Source organism: Scyliorhinus torazame, chromosome 9 (assembly GCF_047496885.1).
Source record: "Scyliorhinus torazame isolate Kashiwa2021f chromosome 9, sScyTor2.1, whole genome shotgun sequence".
NCBI lineage: Eukaryota > Metazoa > Chordata > Chondrichthyes > Carcharhiniformes > Scyliorhinidae > Scyliorhinus > Scyliorhinus torazame.
Window position 1 is genome coordinate 162143187 of NC_092715.1, and position 18938 is coordinate 162162124.

The 18938-nt window shown below is 45.3% G+C and overlaps 1 protein-coding gene across 4 annotated transcripts in view; it reads right to left on the reverse strand.

The window, feature by feature from the left end:
- The window catches only part of LOC140429554 (terminal uridylyltransferase 7-like), a 145866-nt gene that overhangs the window by 115569 nt on the left and 11359 nt on the right, over positions 1-18938 (reverse strand). For all 4 annotated transcript variants that reach the window (XR_011949121.1, XR_011949120.1, XM_072516712.1 and 1 more), the window contains exon 2: positions 6340-6870. Coding sequence is in view for 2 of the 4 variants with exons in the window: in XM_072516712.1 (XP_072372813.1) it covers positions 6340-6847 (508 nt within the window). In the remaining 2 variants the exon portion in view is untranslated. The remainder of the gene's footprint in view (positions 1-6339; positions 6871-18938) is intronic.

The window sequence follows — 18938 nt, forward strand, 5'->3', positions numbered from 1 at the left end:
TTTTAGGTGGTATTTTGTCAAATACATTCTTAAACTCCATATAAAGAACATCCACTGCATTCCCTTCATCAGTCTTCTCTGTTTCTTCATCAAAAGAATCAATTAAATTGTGAGGCAAACTGTCTTATACAAATTCTTGTTGGCTCTCCTTAATTAACTCAAACTCTCCAACTTACTGTTGGTTCTCCAACACCATCCCCCCATTATTGTTCCCAAACTTTTACCCACCACTGATGTTAAACTGACCAGTCTGTAGTTACTAAGAAATGATCTTACACCCTCTAGAACAAGGATGTCACATTCACTGCCCTCCAATCGCTTGGCACCTAAGATTAGGGAAAGCTCTTTTGCTATTTTTATGCCCACTTCCCTTAGCAACCAAGCTGCAAGGCATGTGGGACCAGGTGATTTATCTACTCTCACTATAGACAGTCTTTCAAATACATCATGCCCATCAATTTTCACTCCATCTGTGACACCCAACACCTCTGTTTCTACCGATATGTTGTCAGCATCGCCTTCCTTAGTTAATGCCTTCCAGAATAAATTAAATTCATTAACAATCTCCCATCAACTATTTCAATTCAGCTGGTTAGACATGATTTACCATGTACAAATCTATGTTGACTATAATTCTTTCGCTTTTTCTCTCTCTCTTGCTAGTCTCAAATAATGCAGCGACAGTTGCAATTAAGGAATAGTCAAGGAAATGTTCCCTTAGACTGGAAGTTACTCATGTATTTCCTAATTTCCATAAAAAGATGGACAAATTTGAGCTAAGGAACCTGAGGCCTAACAGCTGAAATTCATTATTCCTAATAGATTTCATATTTTTTCAGGATCTCAATAAGTTAATGGATGAGGGAAATCCATTGAGGAAAGTAGTCCTTGCTTACCTTGGCTTTTCAAAAGCCTTTGACAAGGTACTTCAATCCTGTGGTTTTCAGAAGAAATTTGAAATATTGGATTAGGAGTTGGCTTTTACCCCACAGTCAAAAGGTTGTTGTTAAAAGTGCAGTCAATTTCGGCGGCACGGTGGTGAAGTGGTTAGCACTGCTGTGTCACGGCGCCGAGGACCCGGGTTCGGTCACGGCCCCGAGTCATTGTCCGTGTGGAGTTTGCACATTGTCCCCATGTCTCACCCCCAGAATCCAAAGATGTGCAGGGTTGGTTAATTGCCATGCTAAATTGCCCCTTAATTGGAAAAAAATAATTGGGTACTCTAAATTATGTTTAAAAAACAGTGCAGTTCGATTTGGAAACATGTCATTAGTAGCGTCTTTCAGAGATTGGTCCTAAGCCCATACTTTTCACACTATTTACTAATGACTTGGACAGCAGTGTTGAGAGGATGAAGTAAATTTTCTCATGATGCCAAAATCTGTGCAAGATTCAAGGGAGTAGATGTCTGGCATCATATCCAAAGGGATTTAATCTCTCCGGGTAGTGGACCACACACTGACAAATGACGATTAATTTAGATAAATGTGATGTCATGCATGTAGATAGGGTCAACTCAGACTAACTATGTACATCACCTGTAGGGTACAATACTGAAAGGTTGAAGGAGAAAATCATCAAGGTAATGCTGTGTGTCGATTGCTAAAGGTTCATAAACAATTAAGGAAACTGTTGCTAAAGCTAACAAGATATGGTAGCACAGTGGTTAGTACTGTTGCTTCACAGCTCCAGGGTCCCAGGTTCGATTCCTGGCTTGGGTCACTGTCTGCGCGGAGTCTGCATGTTCTCAGTGTCAGGGTGGGTTTCCTCCGGGTGCTCCGGTTTCCTCCCACAAGTCGTGCTGTTCGGTAATTTGGACATTCTGAATTCTCCCTCCGTGTAACCGAACAGGTGCCGGAAAGTGACGACTAGGGTCTTTTCACGGTAACTTCATTGCAGTGTTAATGTAAGCCTACTTGTGTCAATAAAGATCATTAATTAATTAATGGAGTTGTATTAACCAAACCATTCGGCATAAATCAAAAACAGTATTTTGACACTGCAGAGGTCGCTACTCAGCCCACATCTAGAAACTGTGGCCAAATTGTGGCATTCCCAAATGGTGGGTGATATAATGGCCTTGTAGAAGTTGCAGAGAACAACAAAACTGATACCTAGCTTAAAGAACCTCAGCTACACAAGGATCTTGATCATTTATTTTAAAAAAGCATTGATAAACAAATCTGTTAGAGGTCTATAAAATAGTTAAACGGCTGGCTAACATCCCTACTGATTATTTCCATTTAACAGATTGGGAAAAGAGTTTAAACAATGTAAGAGTAGGAATAAGACTGGACATAAGATGCCCCTTCTTTTTCCAAAGACTCGTGAACCACTGGAAATCATTGCTGGTTGATTGGGTGTGTTGTGATTCTCTTCCTGTCTTCAAAAGGGAACAGGACTAGTTCCTATCTTTATAGGTTGACCCTTGTGCTATGGTGATCTCGTGGACTAGTTTAACCATCTTAGTGATATGGAGAGGAATTTTAGAGAGTACCTTTTTCCTTATTGGCCCCGGTGCCAGTCTGGTGCATTACACTGAGATTCCTACCCCAGAGATTTTGTACTATTCTAAAATGCACAAATTGCTTCTGGCAGACCCTAACCTAATGTGTCATTGATTCCTTCTTGAGTCACACTTTTGGTGTTCCCTTGCCAAACATTTTATTACCCACTACATTGTATCCCTTAAAATGGCACCAGTTAAATAATGTAGCATTCAGCTCAAGTCACAAATAAAGGTGCTTATTGCCCAATTGTGGAATTGCGTCCTATTAGTATGCACCTGTCCTTTTATATACACATATGCAAAACTAGCGGACAGGAAAGCACCAGCTGGTCCATCACACCTAACCAAAACCATGATGGCTGGACCATCGTGGCTAAACATCAACTTCTCTCTGTCCATCCACCCACACAGCCATGTAATTTCAAGGTTAGGTGAAAAATTCCAGGATTTTATCAGGAAAAAGGTACTCTGTAAAATTCCTCTCCAAAGCCCTCAGATGATTAAACCAGCCCCGGAGATCACATGGGCCAAGGATCAACCTAGAAAGACATTTATCTTCTGTATGATGCAATCCTAGCAGTCAGGAACCAGTCCAGCTAGTGATTGTTTAAAGCATTTACAATTAAATGATTGAATGTTATGATGGAAATTGAATTTGTGCAGGATGAATGATAAATACAATTAAACACCAACAATTGAAAAAAGTGCAACAACATTCATGAACTCTGTGTTCAGAAAGACAGACCAAATAAGAAAGTAATCAGAATAGATGGTATATAGAACTAAAGTAAAGGAAATAGGCACATTGATACAAAATAAAATGTTCCAATAAGATAGTCTGTCTGGAGCTCTGCCTGACAAAGACAACAAAGAATTCACGGGTAATAAAAACAAGATGCTGGAAATACTCAACAGGTCAGGCAGCACGTGGAGTGAGCATAACGTAATTAATCATCAAAGGCCATTGATCTGAAAAACCTGCCTTTTTACCCCTCCCTTCAGACCTTCCTGGGCACCAAATACTCTTCCAGATGAGGCAGTTATTTATTTGTACATGATTCAGTTTAGCATGCTATATTTGCTTCTCACTACCTGGTCTTCTCTACATTGGAGAGAACTAGCTTAGGTCATATAACCACTTCACATTTAACAGCTACATTTAATCCACAAATGTGACCCCGGCCTCTCACTTTAATTCTCTGCTCCACTCCCATTCTGATCTCTCGGTCATCAACTTTACATTGTTCCAATGAAGTTCAATGTAAGCTCATGGAATAGCAACATCATCTTTCAGTGAGGCGCTTGCAGCCTTCCAGACTCAACACCAAGTTCAACAATTTCTGATCAGAGTGGCTGCCCTCTTTTTCCAGAGGTAGCTCTGGCAATGTTGCTATTCCCATTAATGCCTTCTCTAGGCCGATCTATCGTTCATTCTCATTTTGCCATGCACCTTTATCTCATTTAATTTCTCCTGCCCTGTGCCCTAACACTGGTCTTCTCTGTTGTTTATCCTTGCTTAAAACCTGCTACATTTCTAGCTTTGTCCAGCTCTGATGAAAAATCATGTCACGCCTTGCAAGTGTTTACAGAGAAAGACAGTGAAGCTTATCCCTGGTGTCAGAGATTTAAGACTTTGATTTTTATCATTGAAAGGGGGTGAATGCTAGAGTATCTTGGCGATATACAATGGAGTGGCATTACAAGATCAGGAACATGGATAAATGAAGAGCAACTCACACTGAAAAGAAAACATGTTTTATCATGCTCAGTTAGTGATCAGCACTTTGAATAGTCTTGAAATTTCAGAAGTCCAAATTCACTGAGGCAGCGGACGATCTTATGAGGAAAGGCTGAGGGACTTGAGGCTGTTTTCGTTAGAGAGAAGTTTAAGAGGTGACTTAATTGAGGCATACAAGGTGATCAGAGGATTGAATAGGGTGGACAGTGAGATCCTTTTTCCTCGGATGGTGATGTCTAGCACGAGGGGACATAGCTTTAAATTGAGGGGATAGATATAAGACAGATGTCAGAGGTATGTTCTTTGCTCAGAGAGTAGTAAAGGCATGGAATGCCATGCCTGCAACAGTAGTGGACTCGCCAACACTAAGGGCATTCAAATGGTCATTGGATAGACATATGGACGATAAGGGAATAGTGTAGATGGGCTTTAGAGTGGTTTCACAGGTCGGCGCAACATTGAGTGCCGAAGGGCCTGTACTGCGCTGTAATGTTCTACGCTCTATAATTTGAAATGTCCCCAAACCTGTGCCTAGTCCTGAAGATAGGGGCATACGTATAATTGCACTCATGGTATTACTGGGAACCTGCCTCACAAGAACAAAGGGATATTAGAATAGCCTGTTGCTGCTCTGCTGGAGAGGCATGAGTCAGTCTGACCTGTGTATATTACAAACTTCAACATTTAAAAAAATTAATTTAAAGTACCCAAACTCTTCCCCCCCCCCCCCCCCCACCTCCAGTGTTTAGCCCAGAATTGGCTACAATATTCCAGCTGAGGCCTAGCCAATTATTTAGTCAATTTTTAGCAAGATCTCTGCTTTTATATTTTATGCCTCTACCTAGCAATCAGAGCAAAACCATATGCATTTTTTCTTTTCAAAATTAGTTTAGAGTACCCAATTATTTTTTTTCCAATTAAGAGGTAATTTAGCATGGCCAATTCACCTACCCTGCACATCTTTGGGCTGTGGGGGTGGGACCCACGCAGACACAGGGAGAATATGCAAATTCCACACGGACAGTGGACTCTCCCTTGCGGTTACTGCAGTCACACTCCAAATTCTTACCCTAACATTAGCTATGGTACTGTGGGGTCGACATTCAGTTATCAAACTACAAGTATACCGTATTTGTGTCAAGTACTTTCTGCTAACTATATACTGCACTGAATTGGTGGGATTTCAGAGGAAGCCTGGAATTTTAAATAGAGATTGCCTTTATACAGCACGTTTCATGGTCTCCCAAAACACTTAACAGTCAACAAAATAGTTTTGAAACATAGTGTGGTGACCAATTTCTACACAGAAAATGACCACAAACATCAAGCAATGAGGTACATGGCCTGGAGGTTTGTTTTGGTGACATTTGTTGAAATGACCACAGTATATATTTTGGAAGATTTGCAGCCAAGTTCCTCCCATCTTACATTATAATGCTCAGAGTTTTCTTTAAATATAAGCTGACATACAATTAGTTGTTAGTTTTCAATCACAGTGTTAAGCAAGGAAATCTGTCAACAATCGGAAGATTAGTACTCTGAAAGCGAGATCTAGAACAATGGTATAATGTTTTTTTGTCTTTGTGGGCCATGTTGGTGCATGGAACATTTGGGACAACTTTAAAGTTTAAATTTGTATTTCCATTCATTTGCAGATATTGCAAATTTCCAAAAACAACAGGTTTTTGGAGTTTTGGTTTCAGATTTTCTAACATATGAAATTACCATATTGCTCTTGTTCATCATTTTGTATTGATAAAATCTCATTAAAAATGTAGAGAATGCATCACATCCCAAAACTTAGTGAATAAATATTTCTTCAAACATCACCATGCTCACAGTTTTATTTATGCAAAGTTATTAACACTTCAGAGTGTCAAGCATGTTGCATTTCCGCAGTTGGGCATGTTGCTAAATCTTTGGTAACCTCTTCATTAGAGCTAGTCAATGGGCTTCAAAGGAAGGATTCAGTTATAGTATGGTTTTAAAATTCTGGAAACCAAGACTACTAAACATGAATCGAGAGGGAAGGAGTGGGTACTTTTCTAAAGGACAAAATAATTAATATAAATGATCTAAAAAAGAAACATACCTTCTGTTTGTTTTCCAGATAGTTCATCATTTACATATTCCTTATGAAGCTGTTTTCTAACATTCTTCACTTTATCACCACTACTTTGAGTCTTGTAGTTCTGTTCTGATTTATTGTACTCAAGGTCCTTTACTGGAGATTTATACTTCAACTCAAAAGCATTGTCCCTCCATTTCCTCTCTGTATTCTGAACCGGAGAACCCTGCTTCTCACCCGAGAGCCATTTTCTACCCTTTTCCTTGCGTCCATCATTGGACCGTGTCCCTGGGTTATAACCTGTTCTTATGAGTGCATTTGGACTGCTCATGATCAGTTGAGTGCCTTTTCTTGGGCTAGTACCATAGTTCTCTTGCACTTCTCTTTGCTTTGGGGTTTCTGTATTTTTATTAAAACCTTTTGAGTAACTTCCAGGTGCAAAGTGATTTTCTTGGCTCCTCCAAGAGTTTGTTTCTTCCTTGTTGATGGCCACCTCTTTGCTCCTTCTGGAAAAACTTGTCCTTTCCTCCATTTCAGTTCACGAAATACAGGAGCCTGTAATTATGAACAAAATGATTAATTTTAATCTTTCTGTAAAGTAAATCTTATTTTTTTTATTTTTTACCATACCTCACACCAAGGAAACCTGGTGCAATATAGGCCATCCTTGGTTAGCTCGCCAAATGGTATTCTTATAGTGAGCCTGTACAGTGAGTGTTATCAGGTTGTTTGATTATGGGAATTATCACAACTGAGCCAATTCTTTACTCGCCTAATACATGTTCTTTCCAGAGAACAATAAGTGGAAATGTGTCTGAGCTTTTTCAACTCTAATCAAGGTCTGACACCAAATATGGAGCAAAGCTTTTTGACTATCTAGTTGCCTTAATTTCATAATCCTCTGAACCCTTGCCGAACAGAAATTTATCAATCTCTGTTTTGAAATTTCCAGTTAACAGAACCAACAGCTTTTTGGGAAAGGAGTGCTGGATTTCCATAGTGTTATCACACTGATGGCCGAAATCTAAATTTAAAATTATGCACACTTGATCTGGACTTCCCCACCAGGGGAAATAATTCGTCTTTACCCTATCAACACTTTAAACACCTCAAGTAGGTCACTCCTTAATCTTCTGCACTCAACAAAATACAAGCCTCGTCTTTGCAACCAACCCCAATAACTGAACCCTATTAACTCAGTATCACACTGGTGAATATCTGCTACACTCCCTCCAAGACCAATAGATCCTTCCTGAAGTTTTGTGCTCAGAATTGATTATAGCATTTCAACCCTTTTTATGATAAAGATCAATATTCCACTAGCCTTTCTTTTATGTTCCTGCCACTCACTAGCTTTTAGTGATTTCTGTAGTTGGATTCCTAGTTTTCTCTGCACCCCCACAGTTCTTAGCTTCTCATCATTTAGAAAATACTTGGATCAATCTTTCTATCTTGTGGAAGCAAAAATTGTTTAAAGCTGCAAGTGTGATGAAGAGAAGGTCCTGTCAGCATTGAGTTTGAAGAAAGCCATGAACTAATAACATTTTTGCTTGCATCAAAAGGTATTCATCAGTATGAGTTTCTATCGAAGTGGATTACACAGCAGAAACGTTTACTTGAAAGGAGTCAGCACATGCAAAAAATTTGGAAAAATGTAACTTTTACTTCAAAAACGATTTGACCAAATACTCAGATATAAAGGTATCATTTGTTTTTAACACTTTTTCACATCAGTCAGCATGTGTAAAAAAGTTCAAAGCAAAAGTTAATATATAGTTATGATCAATAACACAAATAGTGAGTAATTATCAGTGTTCTTTAGTTGGAAATTTATTTTGTTATAGCAACAGCCCACTCCATACTCTCAAATCATTCAGCTCTGGAACCATCCCTGAAAATTTCCAGGGCTGTGTCATTAGATGTTAAAGAAGAATATTTTAGTTAGCACTGTATCTCCTGTCAACACAAGATGGCTGCCGATACCTGTCTGCGCACATGGCCTAGTCACCACACATGCGCAGAATCCAAAGATGTAATTTGTAGGAAACCAAAATCCACCCTCGACTTCCATTTGGAATCTTCAAACTTTTAATAATCTTATTTCATTGCCCATGAATCCCTAAAATGAAATATACCACAAAAAAGATGCAACTAGGTGGGTGATCCTTCTGAACTAATTATATCGATGGTCTGAAATTTTAAGCAATTGCACACTTTGAGTCCCGTGGTGGGTGAGCACTCGGGGTCCCGCCATTTCCCTGCCTCGGTCTCTCCAGCTTTTACACTCTCTACCCAGCCATTTATTTTGATATTCCATCTTTTAATAAATTTCTAAAAAGACACCAATATGATGGGTCATTTTAATTGGGAGTGGTGGGGTGAAGATGGGCAGATAGAGTGGGTCCCATTTGTCACATTTTCCAAACCTGTCTGAGGTTTGGGGTGAGCTGTGGATTTGGATTGGATTGTGTTTATTGTCACATGTACCAAGGTACAGTGAAAAGTATTTTCCTGCAAGCAGCTCAACAGATCTTTAAGTACATGAAAAGAAAAGGAAATAAAAGAAAATGGATGGTGCGGATTGTTAAAAATGTTAACTTGATGCTGCTGGCACTACAGTATTTGCAATTCCCAGGCCAGTGATAACCGTGCATGCACCCTGTGGCACATTGCCCCCTATAAAGATGCCAGCCACGCTTGCAATTGCACATGTTCAGCCTTGGCAGCAAACACAGCCTTTAGTTAGCTACAACGGCTGAACAACACAGTGGTTAGCATTTCTGCCTCACCAGCACCAGGGACCCAGGTTCAATTTCGGACTTGGGTAACTTTATGGAGTTTGCACTTTCTCCCCGTGTCTGTTTGGGTTTCCTCCGGGTGCTCCAGTTTCCTTCCACAGTCCAAAGAAGTGCAGGCTAGGTGAATTAGTCTGGTAAATTGTCCTTTAGTGTCCAAAGATGTGCACCTTAGGTGGGACATTGGGGAGAGGGTGGAGAGTGGGCCTGGGTAGGGTGCTCTTTTGGAGGGTTGGTGCAGACTCGATGGGCTGAACAACAATAATAATAATCTTTGTCACAATTAGGCTTACATTAAAACTGCAATGAAGTTACTGTGAAAAGCCCCTAGTCGCCACATTCCGGCGCCTGTTCGGGTACACTGAGAGGGAATTCAGAATGTCCAATTCACCTAATAGCACGTCTTTCGGGACTTGTGGGAGGAAACTGAGCACCTGGAGGAAACCCACGGAGACACAGGGAGAACGTGCAAACTCCGCACATTTGGTGACCCAACCTGGGATTTGAACTTGGGACCCTGACGCTGTGAAGCCATAGTGCTAACCACTATGCTACCATACTGCTTAGGGCTTCGAGGAATTGGCGAGGGACTGAGTGGGGTGTGCCGAGCATGGTATTTTGCTATATGCAGACGATTTGTTATTGTATAATTTGGATCCATGGCCATTTTGCTGGATATAAATTGAACATGAGAAAGAGTGAGGTGATCACAATCAATGCCAGATAGCAAGAAAGGAGATAAGGGGGATGCCGTTTAAGGGCGAGTGTCAGGTACTTGGGTATCCATGTGGCGCGGAGCTGGTCCCAGCTGCATAGGTTGAACTTGGCTCGACTGGTGGAGGAGATGAAAGTGGATTTTAGGAGTGGGATGTATGCTGCTATTGCAGGCTAGGCGTGTGCAGACAGTGAAACCAACAGTGCCGCCTAGGTTTCTCTTTGTCTTCAAGTCTTTTTTTTTAGGAAAGTCAATGGGACCCTACGGTCGGCCTGCCGGTGCGGGACCCTACGGTCGGCCGGCCGGCGTGGGACCCGAAGGTCGGCCGGCCGGCGTGGGACCCGAAGGTCGGCCTGCCGGTGCGGGACCCGAAGGTCGGCCGGCCGGCGCGGGACCCGAAGGTCGGCCGGCCGGCGCGGGACCCGAAGGTGGGCCGGCCGGCGCGGGACCCGAAGGTCGGCCGGCCGGCGCGGGGCCCGAAGGTCGACCGGCCGGCGCGGGACCCGAAGGTCGGCCGGCCGGCGTGGGACCCGAAGGTCGGCCGGCCGGCGCGGGACCCGAAGGTCGGCCGGCCGGCGCGGGACCCGAAGGTCGGCCGGCCGGCGCGGGACCCGAAGGTCGGCCGGCCGGCGTGGGACCCGAAGGTCGGCCGGCCGGCGTGGGACCCGAAGGTCGGCCGGCCGGCGTGGGACCCGAAGGTCGGCCGGCCGGCGTGGGACCCGAAGTTCGGCCGGCCGGCGTGGGACCCGAAGGTCGGCCGGCCGGCGTGGGACCCGAAGGTCGGCCGGCCGGCGTGGGACCCGAAGGTCGGCCGGCCGGCGTGGGACCCGAAGGTCGGCCGGCCGGCGTGGGACCCGAAGGTCGGCCGGCCGGCGTGGGACCCGAAGGTCGGCCGGCCGGCGTGGGACCCGAAGGTCGGCCGGCCGGCGTGGGACCCGAAGGTCGGCCGGCCAGCGTGGGACCCGAAGGTCGGCCGGCCGGCGTGGGACCCGAAGGTCGGCCGGCCGGCGTGGGACCCGAAGGTCGGCCGGCCGGCGTGGGACCCGAAGGTCGGCCGGCCGGCGTGGGACCCGAAGGTCGGCCGGCCGGCGTGGGACCCGAAGGTCGGCCGGCCGGCGTGGGACCCGAAGGTCGGCCGGCCGGCGTGGGACCCGAAGGTCGGCCGGCCGGCGTGGGACCCGAAGGTCGGCCGGCCAGCGTGGGACCCGAAGGTCGGCCGGCCAGCGTGGGACCCGAAGGTCGGCCGGCCAGCGTGGGACCCGAAGGTCGGCCGGCCAGCGTGGGACCCGAAGGTCGGCCGGCCAGCGTGGGACCCGAAGGTCGGCCGGCCAGCGTGGGACCCGAAGGTCGGCCGGCCAGCGTGGGACCCGAAGGTCGGCCGGCCAGCGTGGGACCCGAAGGTCGGCCGGCCAGCGTGGGACCCGAAGGTCGGCCGGCCAGCGTGGGACCCGAAGGTCAGCCGGCCAGCGTGGGACCTGAAGGTCGGTCAACCGACTGGCGTGGGACCTGAAGGTCGGTCGGCTGGAGTGGGACCCGAAGGTCGGTCGGCCGACAGGTGTGGGACCCGGAGGTCGGTCAGCCGACAGGCGTAGGGCCCGAAGGTCGGTCGGCCGACAGGAGTGGGACCCGAAGGTCAGTCGGCCGACAGGCGTGGGACCCGAAGGTCAGCTGGTTGGTAAAAGTGGGTCCCAGGAAAAAAAGTTTGAAAAATACTGCTCGAGAAGATATCTGTAATCCTAGGTGGATTTGAAACATGAAGGATGGTACTTCAATTGGATTCGATATGGAATACGTTGATGCGAGAGTCCGGAGAAAGGAAATGCAACCGCAAAAGTGAGCTTTGGTCCCTTATCGAACATCAGAATGGAAATGGAAAGCAATGAAGGTGAACAAAATAAAAGGGACAAATGGAAATCTGGTAAGAGGGAAGAGCAGAACCTCTTCAACATGGATATTTCTAGAAGGGAAGTGGCAGTGAATTAAACATTCAAATAAAAGGCAGCATGGTGGCGCTGTGGTTAGCATTGCTGCCTCACGGCACCGAGATCCCAGGCTCTGGGTCACTGTCCGTCTGGAGTTTGCACATTCTCCCCGTGTTTGCGTGGGCTTTGCCCCTACAACCCAAAAGATGTTCAGGGTAGGTGGATTGGCCACGCTAAATTGCCCCTTAATTGGAAAAAATGAATTGGGTACTCTAAATTTATATAAAAAAATAAATATGAGCAAAATACAGTGGATCCTGGAAATTTGAAATAAAAATAAGTGCGAGAAATACTCAGCAGGTCTAGCATCTGTGGAGAGAGAAACAGAGTTAGCATTTTGAGTTGAATATGACTCTTCTTCAAAGTATTCCCAGCACTTGTTTTATTTCAGATCTGCAGTATTTTGCATTTATGTTAGTGTAAAATGGATTTACTCCTCAAAAAAATACACTTAAAACTCATCATGCAACCCTTAAATAATATTATATACTTGTATGTTCGGAGACGTACAGTAACATCTCCAGTCCGGAACTCCAAAATTCGGAAACATCAGTTCTCCAGAATTTTCTCAGTTAGCCCAAAACTCACAGTTCTCTCACTTATGGCACTCAAGCCTGGGCCTACTAGATCAATGCTACCAAACTGCAAGGGGGAGACAGAGAGTCCAAAGTGCTTGATAAGCTTGCAAAATACTTCTAACAGCGAGCGCAGTCGATTGCTGGACAAACCACCGGCTTATCTGCCCGTCTATGTCCATCAAACTCCACCAGAAGCAGCGGAAGATGAAGAAACAGCTCAGAAAAAAGATCAACGCTGAGCAGTTTCAAGACTCCAGCATGTTAGTGAACGTCTAACAATGTCCTTATCAAAGTTTCCAAAGTGTTCATTCTAAACTGGAAAGAGCTGAAGACAACCATCAGTCTCAAGCTGTGCAGAAACCATTGGCTAAAAGACCAAGAAACGCCAGGACTCAGAGGGCTGTGTGCCTGGAACTCGCTGCCGGAGGCGGTGGTAGAAGCAGGTATGATAGTGACGTCTTGACAAATACAATAGGATGGGAATAGAGGGATTCAGACCCCGGTAGTGTAGAAGGTTTTAGGTTAGATGGGCAACATAGTTGGCATAGGGTGGAGGGCCGAAGGGCTGGTCCTGTGCTGTACTTTTCTTTTTCTTGGTTTGTTCTTTGACTGGTTTGACAAGAATGACCACACCATCCAAAATTTCATCGACAAGAAGAGGAAAGCTCTCTGCACCCGGCAAAATATCAGCAAAAAAACTCATCAAACAGCAACAGTAGAGATACAAAGAAGAAGTAATCCTAACTGTTTTATTTTTAAATTAACAGACTTGATTTTGCATTGTGAAATAGCTGACGCAGATTAACTGATCTAGATTAGTGGAACATACAAAATCAGAAAAGATCACCTCCCTACACCTGGTCAGTTCCAAAGTTAAAAGGAAATAGCATTCTGGATCTCTCTCAAACATTCTTTAACCTAAAATTGGGCTTCCCAAACTGTGGGCTGTGAGTCCCAGTGGGGTCACAGGACAAGATTTTGGGGTCTTGAGGCAGGAATGGCAACTGTGGATTGCGTTTTGACAGCCGCAGGGCCCCTTTAAATGTTTGTTTTTTTTCCCCTTGGTAGTGGCTGTTTTCAGGCTCAGTTGCTACAACGACAACCTGTAAAAATGGGGGTCTTCATTTTTTTTAGGACAAAGCCAACACCATGACATCTCACCCATAACCATTCAACAACACCCCTTTCCACCCTTCTCCCACCATACCCAGTTTTCACCTAGGGCGATTAAAATGGGATATCAGGAAAATTTTGGGAAGCACTGGCCTAAAGCTTAAGATGGCTTTTGAATTTTCCATAATTATAATGTCGCCCTCAGCAATCATTATCTGTGGAAGTGGTTGAATTTAAGCCATTTGTCTTTTCTGTGCTCGAGTTAAGTCGGACAGCTGTATAGTCTGTGTGTGAGGTTAATGCAAGTGATGGAGGCTGTTTTCTCACAGCGTGGAGGTGTTTAGATGATGCGTGAGGCTCTTGCTCTTTGTACAGCGAGCTAAACTCCCTCTCGGTTTAATCTTAGTCGGTCACTTCAACTCATCCACCATTCGTGGTCAGGGATGACCATCAGCTCAGCCAGTGCTGCTGTCAAACTGGGCATGCGGAGATGTTGGGGAGTGAGGTTGACATTAATCGTCCCTGTTTTCATCCACTGACATGAATCATGCTTCATCAATCTAACCAAGGCTTTTGAATCAGCCAATCGGGAAGTGCTATGGAAGACCCTGTAAATGCCAGATATTCATCAAAATTTGTCAACATCCTCCAACCGACGGTAATAAGACAGAAACCTTTGAGGTCAAACAGGGATGTGTCATCGCCCCCACCCTTTTCTCCATCTTCATCGCCACCATCTTTCACCTTGTCAAGAAGAAGCTTCCCAGTGGAGTGGACCCATCGTCTACAGGATGAACAGAAAACTTTTCAACCTCAGGAAACTTTTCAACCTCAAACGGTCGCATTCAAAAATGACAAGTGACATCGCTTTGACAGTACATTGGCAGTTCAAAGAGTGCACATTGTATTCTTCTCTTTGAAGCTTAAGTAGTGTGAGTCACCCTGGTTAGCTGAGGACTGTATAAAAGACAGACAGAAAGTGCACTCAGTACGCTTTGTGCAGGTCAAAGAGACACATCCTGAGTGAGTGAGACACATCCAGGGAATTGGAGCTTGGTAATTTGGTGCAGTGAGGTAATTCGGTGCAGAGTGGGAGAAGGTGCTTTTCCCCTACCATTTTGTTCTCTTTCTTCTGGCTTGTAACTGTTAATCTGCAGGGAGAGAACCAGAGAGCAACCTGGGAAGGTAAGTGATTTCTTTTTTTATTAACTTTTCAAATTGTGTGGGGGGAAAACTGAAGTGACATCACAGTAAAGATGTGACCTGATTGGCTGGTTGGGAACCTACACTAAATTTTTAAAATTTTAATTGTTTAACCAATTAAACATAATTACTTAATTATAATTTAGAGGAGTATCTAAGCCAGGGATCGGAGAGTACTGTATTTAGCTTTCAAATTTATAGTAGAAATCTAGTGCTAGAAAACATATAGTTAACAGTAACTTTTTAAAAAAGTTTTCAAATTTAATTTACTAATTAATTAACGCAATGTCAATTAGAGGGGTGCAGTGCTCTGACTGTGAGATGTGGCAGGTCCGGGAGGTTTCCAGCGTCCCGGATGGCTTCAGGTGGCGGAAAGCGTCATAGATAGCAGTTATATAAATGTGGTCACACCCATGGGTGACCATCAGAAGGGGCAGGCAGTCAGTGCAGGAATCCCCTGTGGTTGTCCCCCTCTCGAACAGGTATACTCCTTTGATTACTGTCGGGGGGATAGCCGATCAGGGGAAAACAGCAGCAGCCAGAGCAGTGGCACCACTGCTGGCTCTGATGTTCAGCAGGGAGGGTCAAAGCGCAGAAGAGCAATAGTCATAGGGGACTCTATAGTCAGGGGCACAGATAGGCGGTTCTGTGGACGTGAAAGAGACTCCAGGGTGGTATGTTGCCTCCCTGGTGCCAGGGTCCAGGATGTCTCAGAATGGGTAGCGGGCATCCTGAAGGGGGAAGGCAAACAGGCAGAGGTTGTTGTACATAGTGGTACTAACGACATAGGTAGGAAGGGGCATGAGGTCCTGCAGCAGGAGTTCAGGGAGCTAGGCAGAAAGTTAAAAGACAGGACCTCTCGGGTTGTAATCTCGGGATTACTCCCTGTGCCACGTGCCAGTGAGGCTAGAAATAGGAAGATAGAGCAGCTAAACATGTGGCTAAACAGCTGGTGTAGGAGGAAGGGTTTCCGTTATTTGGACCACTGGGAGCTCTTCCGGGGCACGTATGACTGTTAGAAGAATGACAGGTTGCATCTAAACTGGACAGGCATAAATATCCTGGCCGCGAGGATTGCTAGTGTCACACGGGAGGGTTTAAACAAGTATGGCAGGGGGGTGGGTTACGGAGCAGTAGGTCAGAAGGTGAAAGCATTGAGGGAGAACTCGGGAATAGGGCCAGTATGGCTCTGAGGAAGAGCAGATAGGGAGATGTTGCTGAAAACAGCGGGTCTGGTGGCCTGAAGTGCATATGTTTTAATGCAAGAAATATTACGGGTAAGGCAGGTGAACTTAGAGCTTGGATTAGTACTTGGAACTATGATGTTGTTGCCATTACAGAGACCAGGTTGGCAGGACTGGCAGCTAAACGTTCCAGGATTGAGATGTTTCAGGCGGAATAGAGGGGGATGTAAATGGGGTGGTGGAGTTGCGCTACTGGTTAGGGAGGATATCACAGCTGTACTACGGGAGGACACCTCAGAGGGCAGTGAGGCTATATGGGTAGAGATCAGGAATAAGAAGGGTGCAGTCACAATGTTGGGGGTTTACTACAGGCCTCCCAACAGCCAGCGGGAGATAGAGGAGCAGATAGGTAGACAGATTTTGGAAACAAGTAAAAACAACAGGGATGTTGTGATGGGAGACTTCAACTTCCCCAATATTGACTGGATCTCACTTAGTGCTAGGGGCTTAGATGGGGCAGAGTCTGTAAGGAGCATCCAGGAGGGCTTCTTAAAACAATATGTAGATAGTCCAACTAGGGAAGGGGCTGTACTGGACCTGGTATTGGGGAATGAGCCCGGCCAGGTGGTAGAAGTTTCAGTCGGGGAGCATTTCGGGAACAGTGACCACAATTCAGTAAGTTTTAAAGTGCTGGTGGACAAGGATAAGAGTGGTCCGAGGGTGTATGTGCTAAATTGGGGAAGGCTAATTATAACAATATTAGGCGGGAACTGAAGAACCTAGATTGGGGGCGGATGTTTGAGCGTAAATCAACATGTGGGAGGTTTTCAAATGTCAGTTGAAAGGAATTCAGGACCGGCGTGCTCCTGAGGGAAGAAGGATAAATATGGCAAAATTCGGGAACCTTGGATAACGAGTGATGTTGTCGGCCTCGTCAAAAAGAAAAAGGAGGTATTTGTCAGGGCTAGAAGGCTGGGAACAGACGAAGCCTGTGTGGAATATAAGGAAAGTAGGAATTAACTTAAGCAAGGAGTCAGGAGGGGTAGAAAGGGTCACGAAAAGTCATTGGCAAATAGGGTTAAGGAAAATCCCACGGCTTTCTACACGTACATAAAAAACAAGAGGGTAGCCAGGGAAAGGGTTGGCCCATTGAGGGATAGGCAAGGGAATCTATTTGTGGAGCCAGAGGAAATGGGCGAGGTACTAAATGAATACTTTGCATCAGTATTCACCAAAGAGAAGGAATTGGTGGATGTTGAGTCTGGAGAAGGGCGTGTAGATAGCCTGGGTCACATTGAGATCCAAAAAGACACGGTGTTGGGCGTCTGGAAAAATATTACGGTAGATAAGTCCCCAGGGCCTGATGGGATCTACCCCAGAATACTGAAGGAGAGGAAATTGCTATGGCCTTGACAGAAATCTTTCGATCCTCACTGTCTTCAGGTGATGTCCCGGAGGACTAGAGAATAGCCAATGTTGTTCCTTTGCTTAAGAAGGGTAGCAAGGATAATCCAGGGAACTACAGGCCGGTGAGCCTTCCGTCAGTGGTAGGGAAATTACTGGAGAGAATTCTTAGAGACAGGATCTACTCCCATTTGGAAGCACATAGACGTATTAGCGAGAGGCAGCATGGCTTTGTGAAGGGGAGGTTGTGTCTCACTAAGTTGATAGAGTTTTTCGAAGAGGTCACAAAGATGATTGATGCAGGTAGGGCAGTGGATGGTGTCTATATGGACTTCAGTAAGGCCTTTGACAAGGTCCCTCATGGTAGACTGGTACAAAAGGTGAAGTCACACGGGATCAGGGGTGAGCTGGCAAGATGGATACAGAACTGGCTAGGTCATAGAAGGCAGAGAGTAGCACAGGAAGGGTGCTTTTCTAATTGGAGGGCTATGACTAGTGGTGTCCCGCAGGGATCAGTGCTAGGACCTTTGCTGTTCGTAGTATATATAAATGATTTGGAGGAAAATGTAACTGGTCTGATTAGTAAGTTTGCAGACGACACAAAGGTTGGTGGAATTGCGGATAGCGATGAGGACTGTCAGAGGATACAGCAGGATTTAGATTGTTTGGCGACTTGGGCGGAGAGATGGCAGATGGGAGTTTAATCCGGACAAATGTGAGGTAATGCATTTTGGAAGGTCTAATGCAGGTAGGGAATTTACAGTGAATGGTAGAACCCTCAAGAGTATTGAAAGTCAGAGAGATCTAGGTGTACAGGTCCACAGGTCACTGAAAGGGGCAACACAGGTGGAGAAGGTAGTCAAGAAGGCATACGGCATGCTTGCCTTCATTGGCCGGGGCATTGAGTATAAGAATTGGCAAGTAATATTGCAGCTGTATAGAACCTTAGTTAGGCCACACTTGGAGTATAGTGTTCAATTCTGGTCGTCACACTACCAGAAGGATGTGGAGGCTTTAGAGAAGGTGCAGAAGAGATTTACCAGGATGTTGCCTGGTATGGAGGGCATTAGCTATGAGGAGCGGTTGAATAAACTCGGTTTGTTCTCACGGGAACGATGGAGGTTGAGGGGTGACCTGATAGAGGTCTACAAAATTATGAGGGACATTGACAGGATGGATAGTCAGAGGATTTTTCCCAGGGTAGAGGGGTCAATTTCGAGGGGGATAGGTTTAAGGTGAGAGGGGCAAGGTTTAGAGTAGATGTACGAGGCAAGTTTTTTACACAGAGGGTAGTGGGTGCCTGGAACTCGCTACCGGAGGAGGTGGTGGAAGCAGGGACGATAGTGACATTTAAGGGGCATCTTGACAAATACATGAATAGGATGGGAATAGAGGGATACGGACCCAGGAAGTGTAGAAGATTTTAGTTTCGACGGGCAGCATGGTCGGCACAGGCTTGGAGGGCCAAAGGGCCTGTTCCTGTGCTGTACTTTTCTTTGTTCTTTGTTTGGCACTTCAGAATGCGGATGACAACACCAACTCCACTCTTTCAGAAGAAAATCTCCAAGCCGTGCTTGATACCTTTGCAGAAGCAAACCAAAGAATCGGTCTCAGCCTCAACCTCAAGAAGACTCAAAACCTTTACCAAC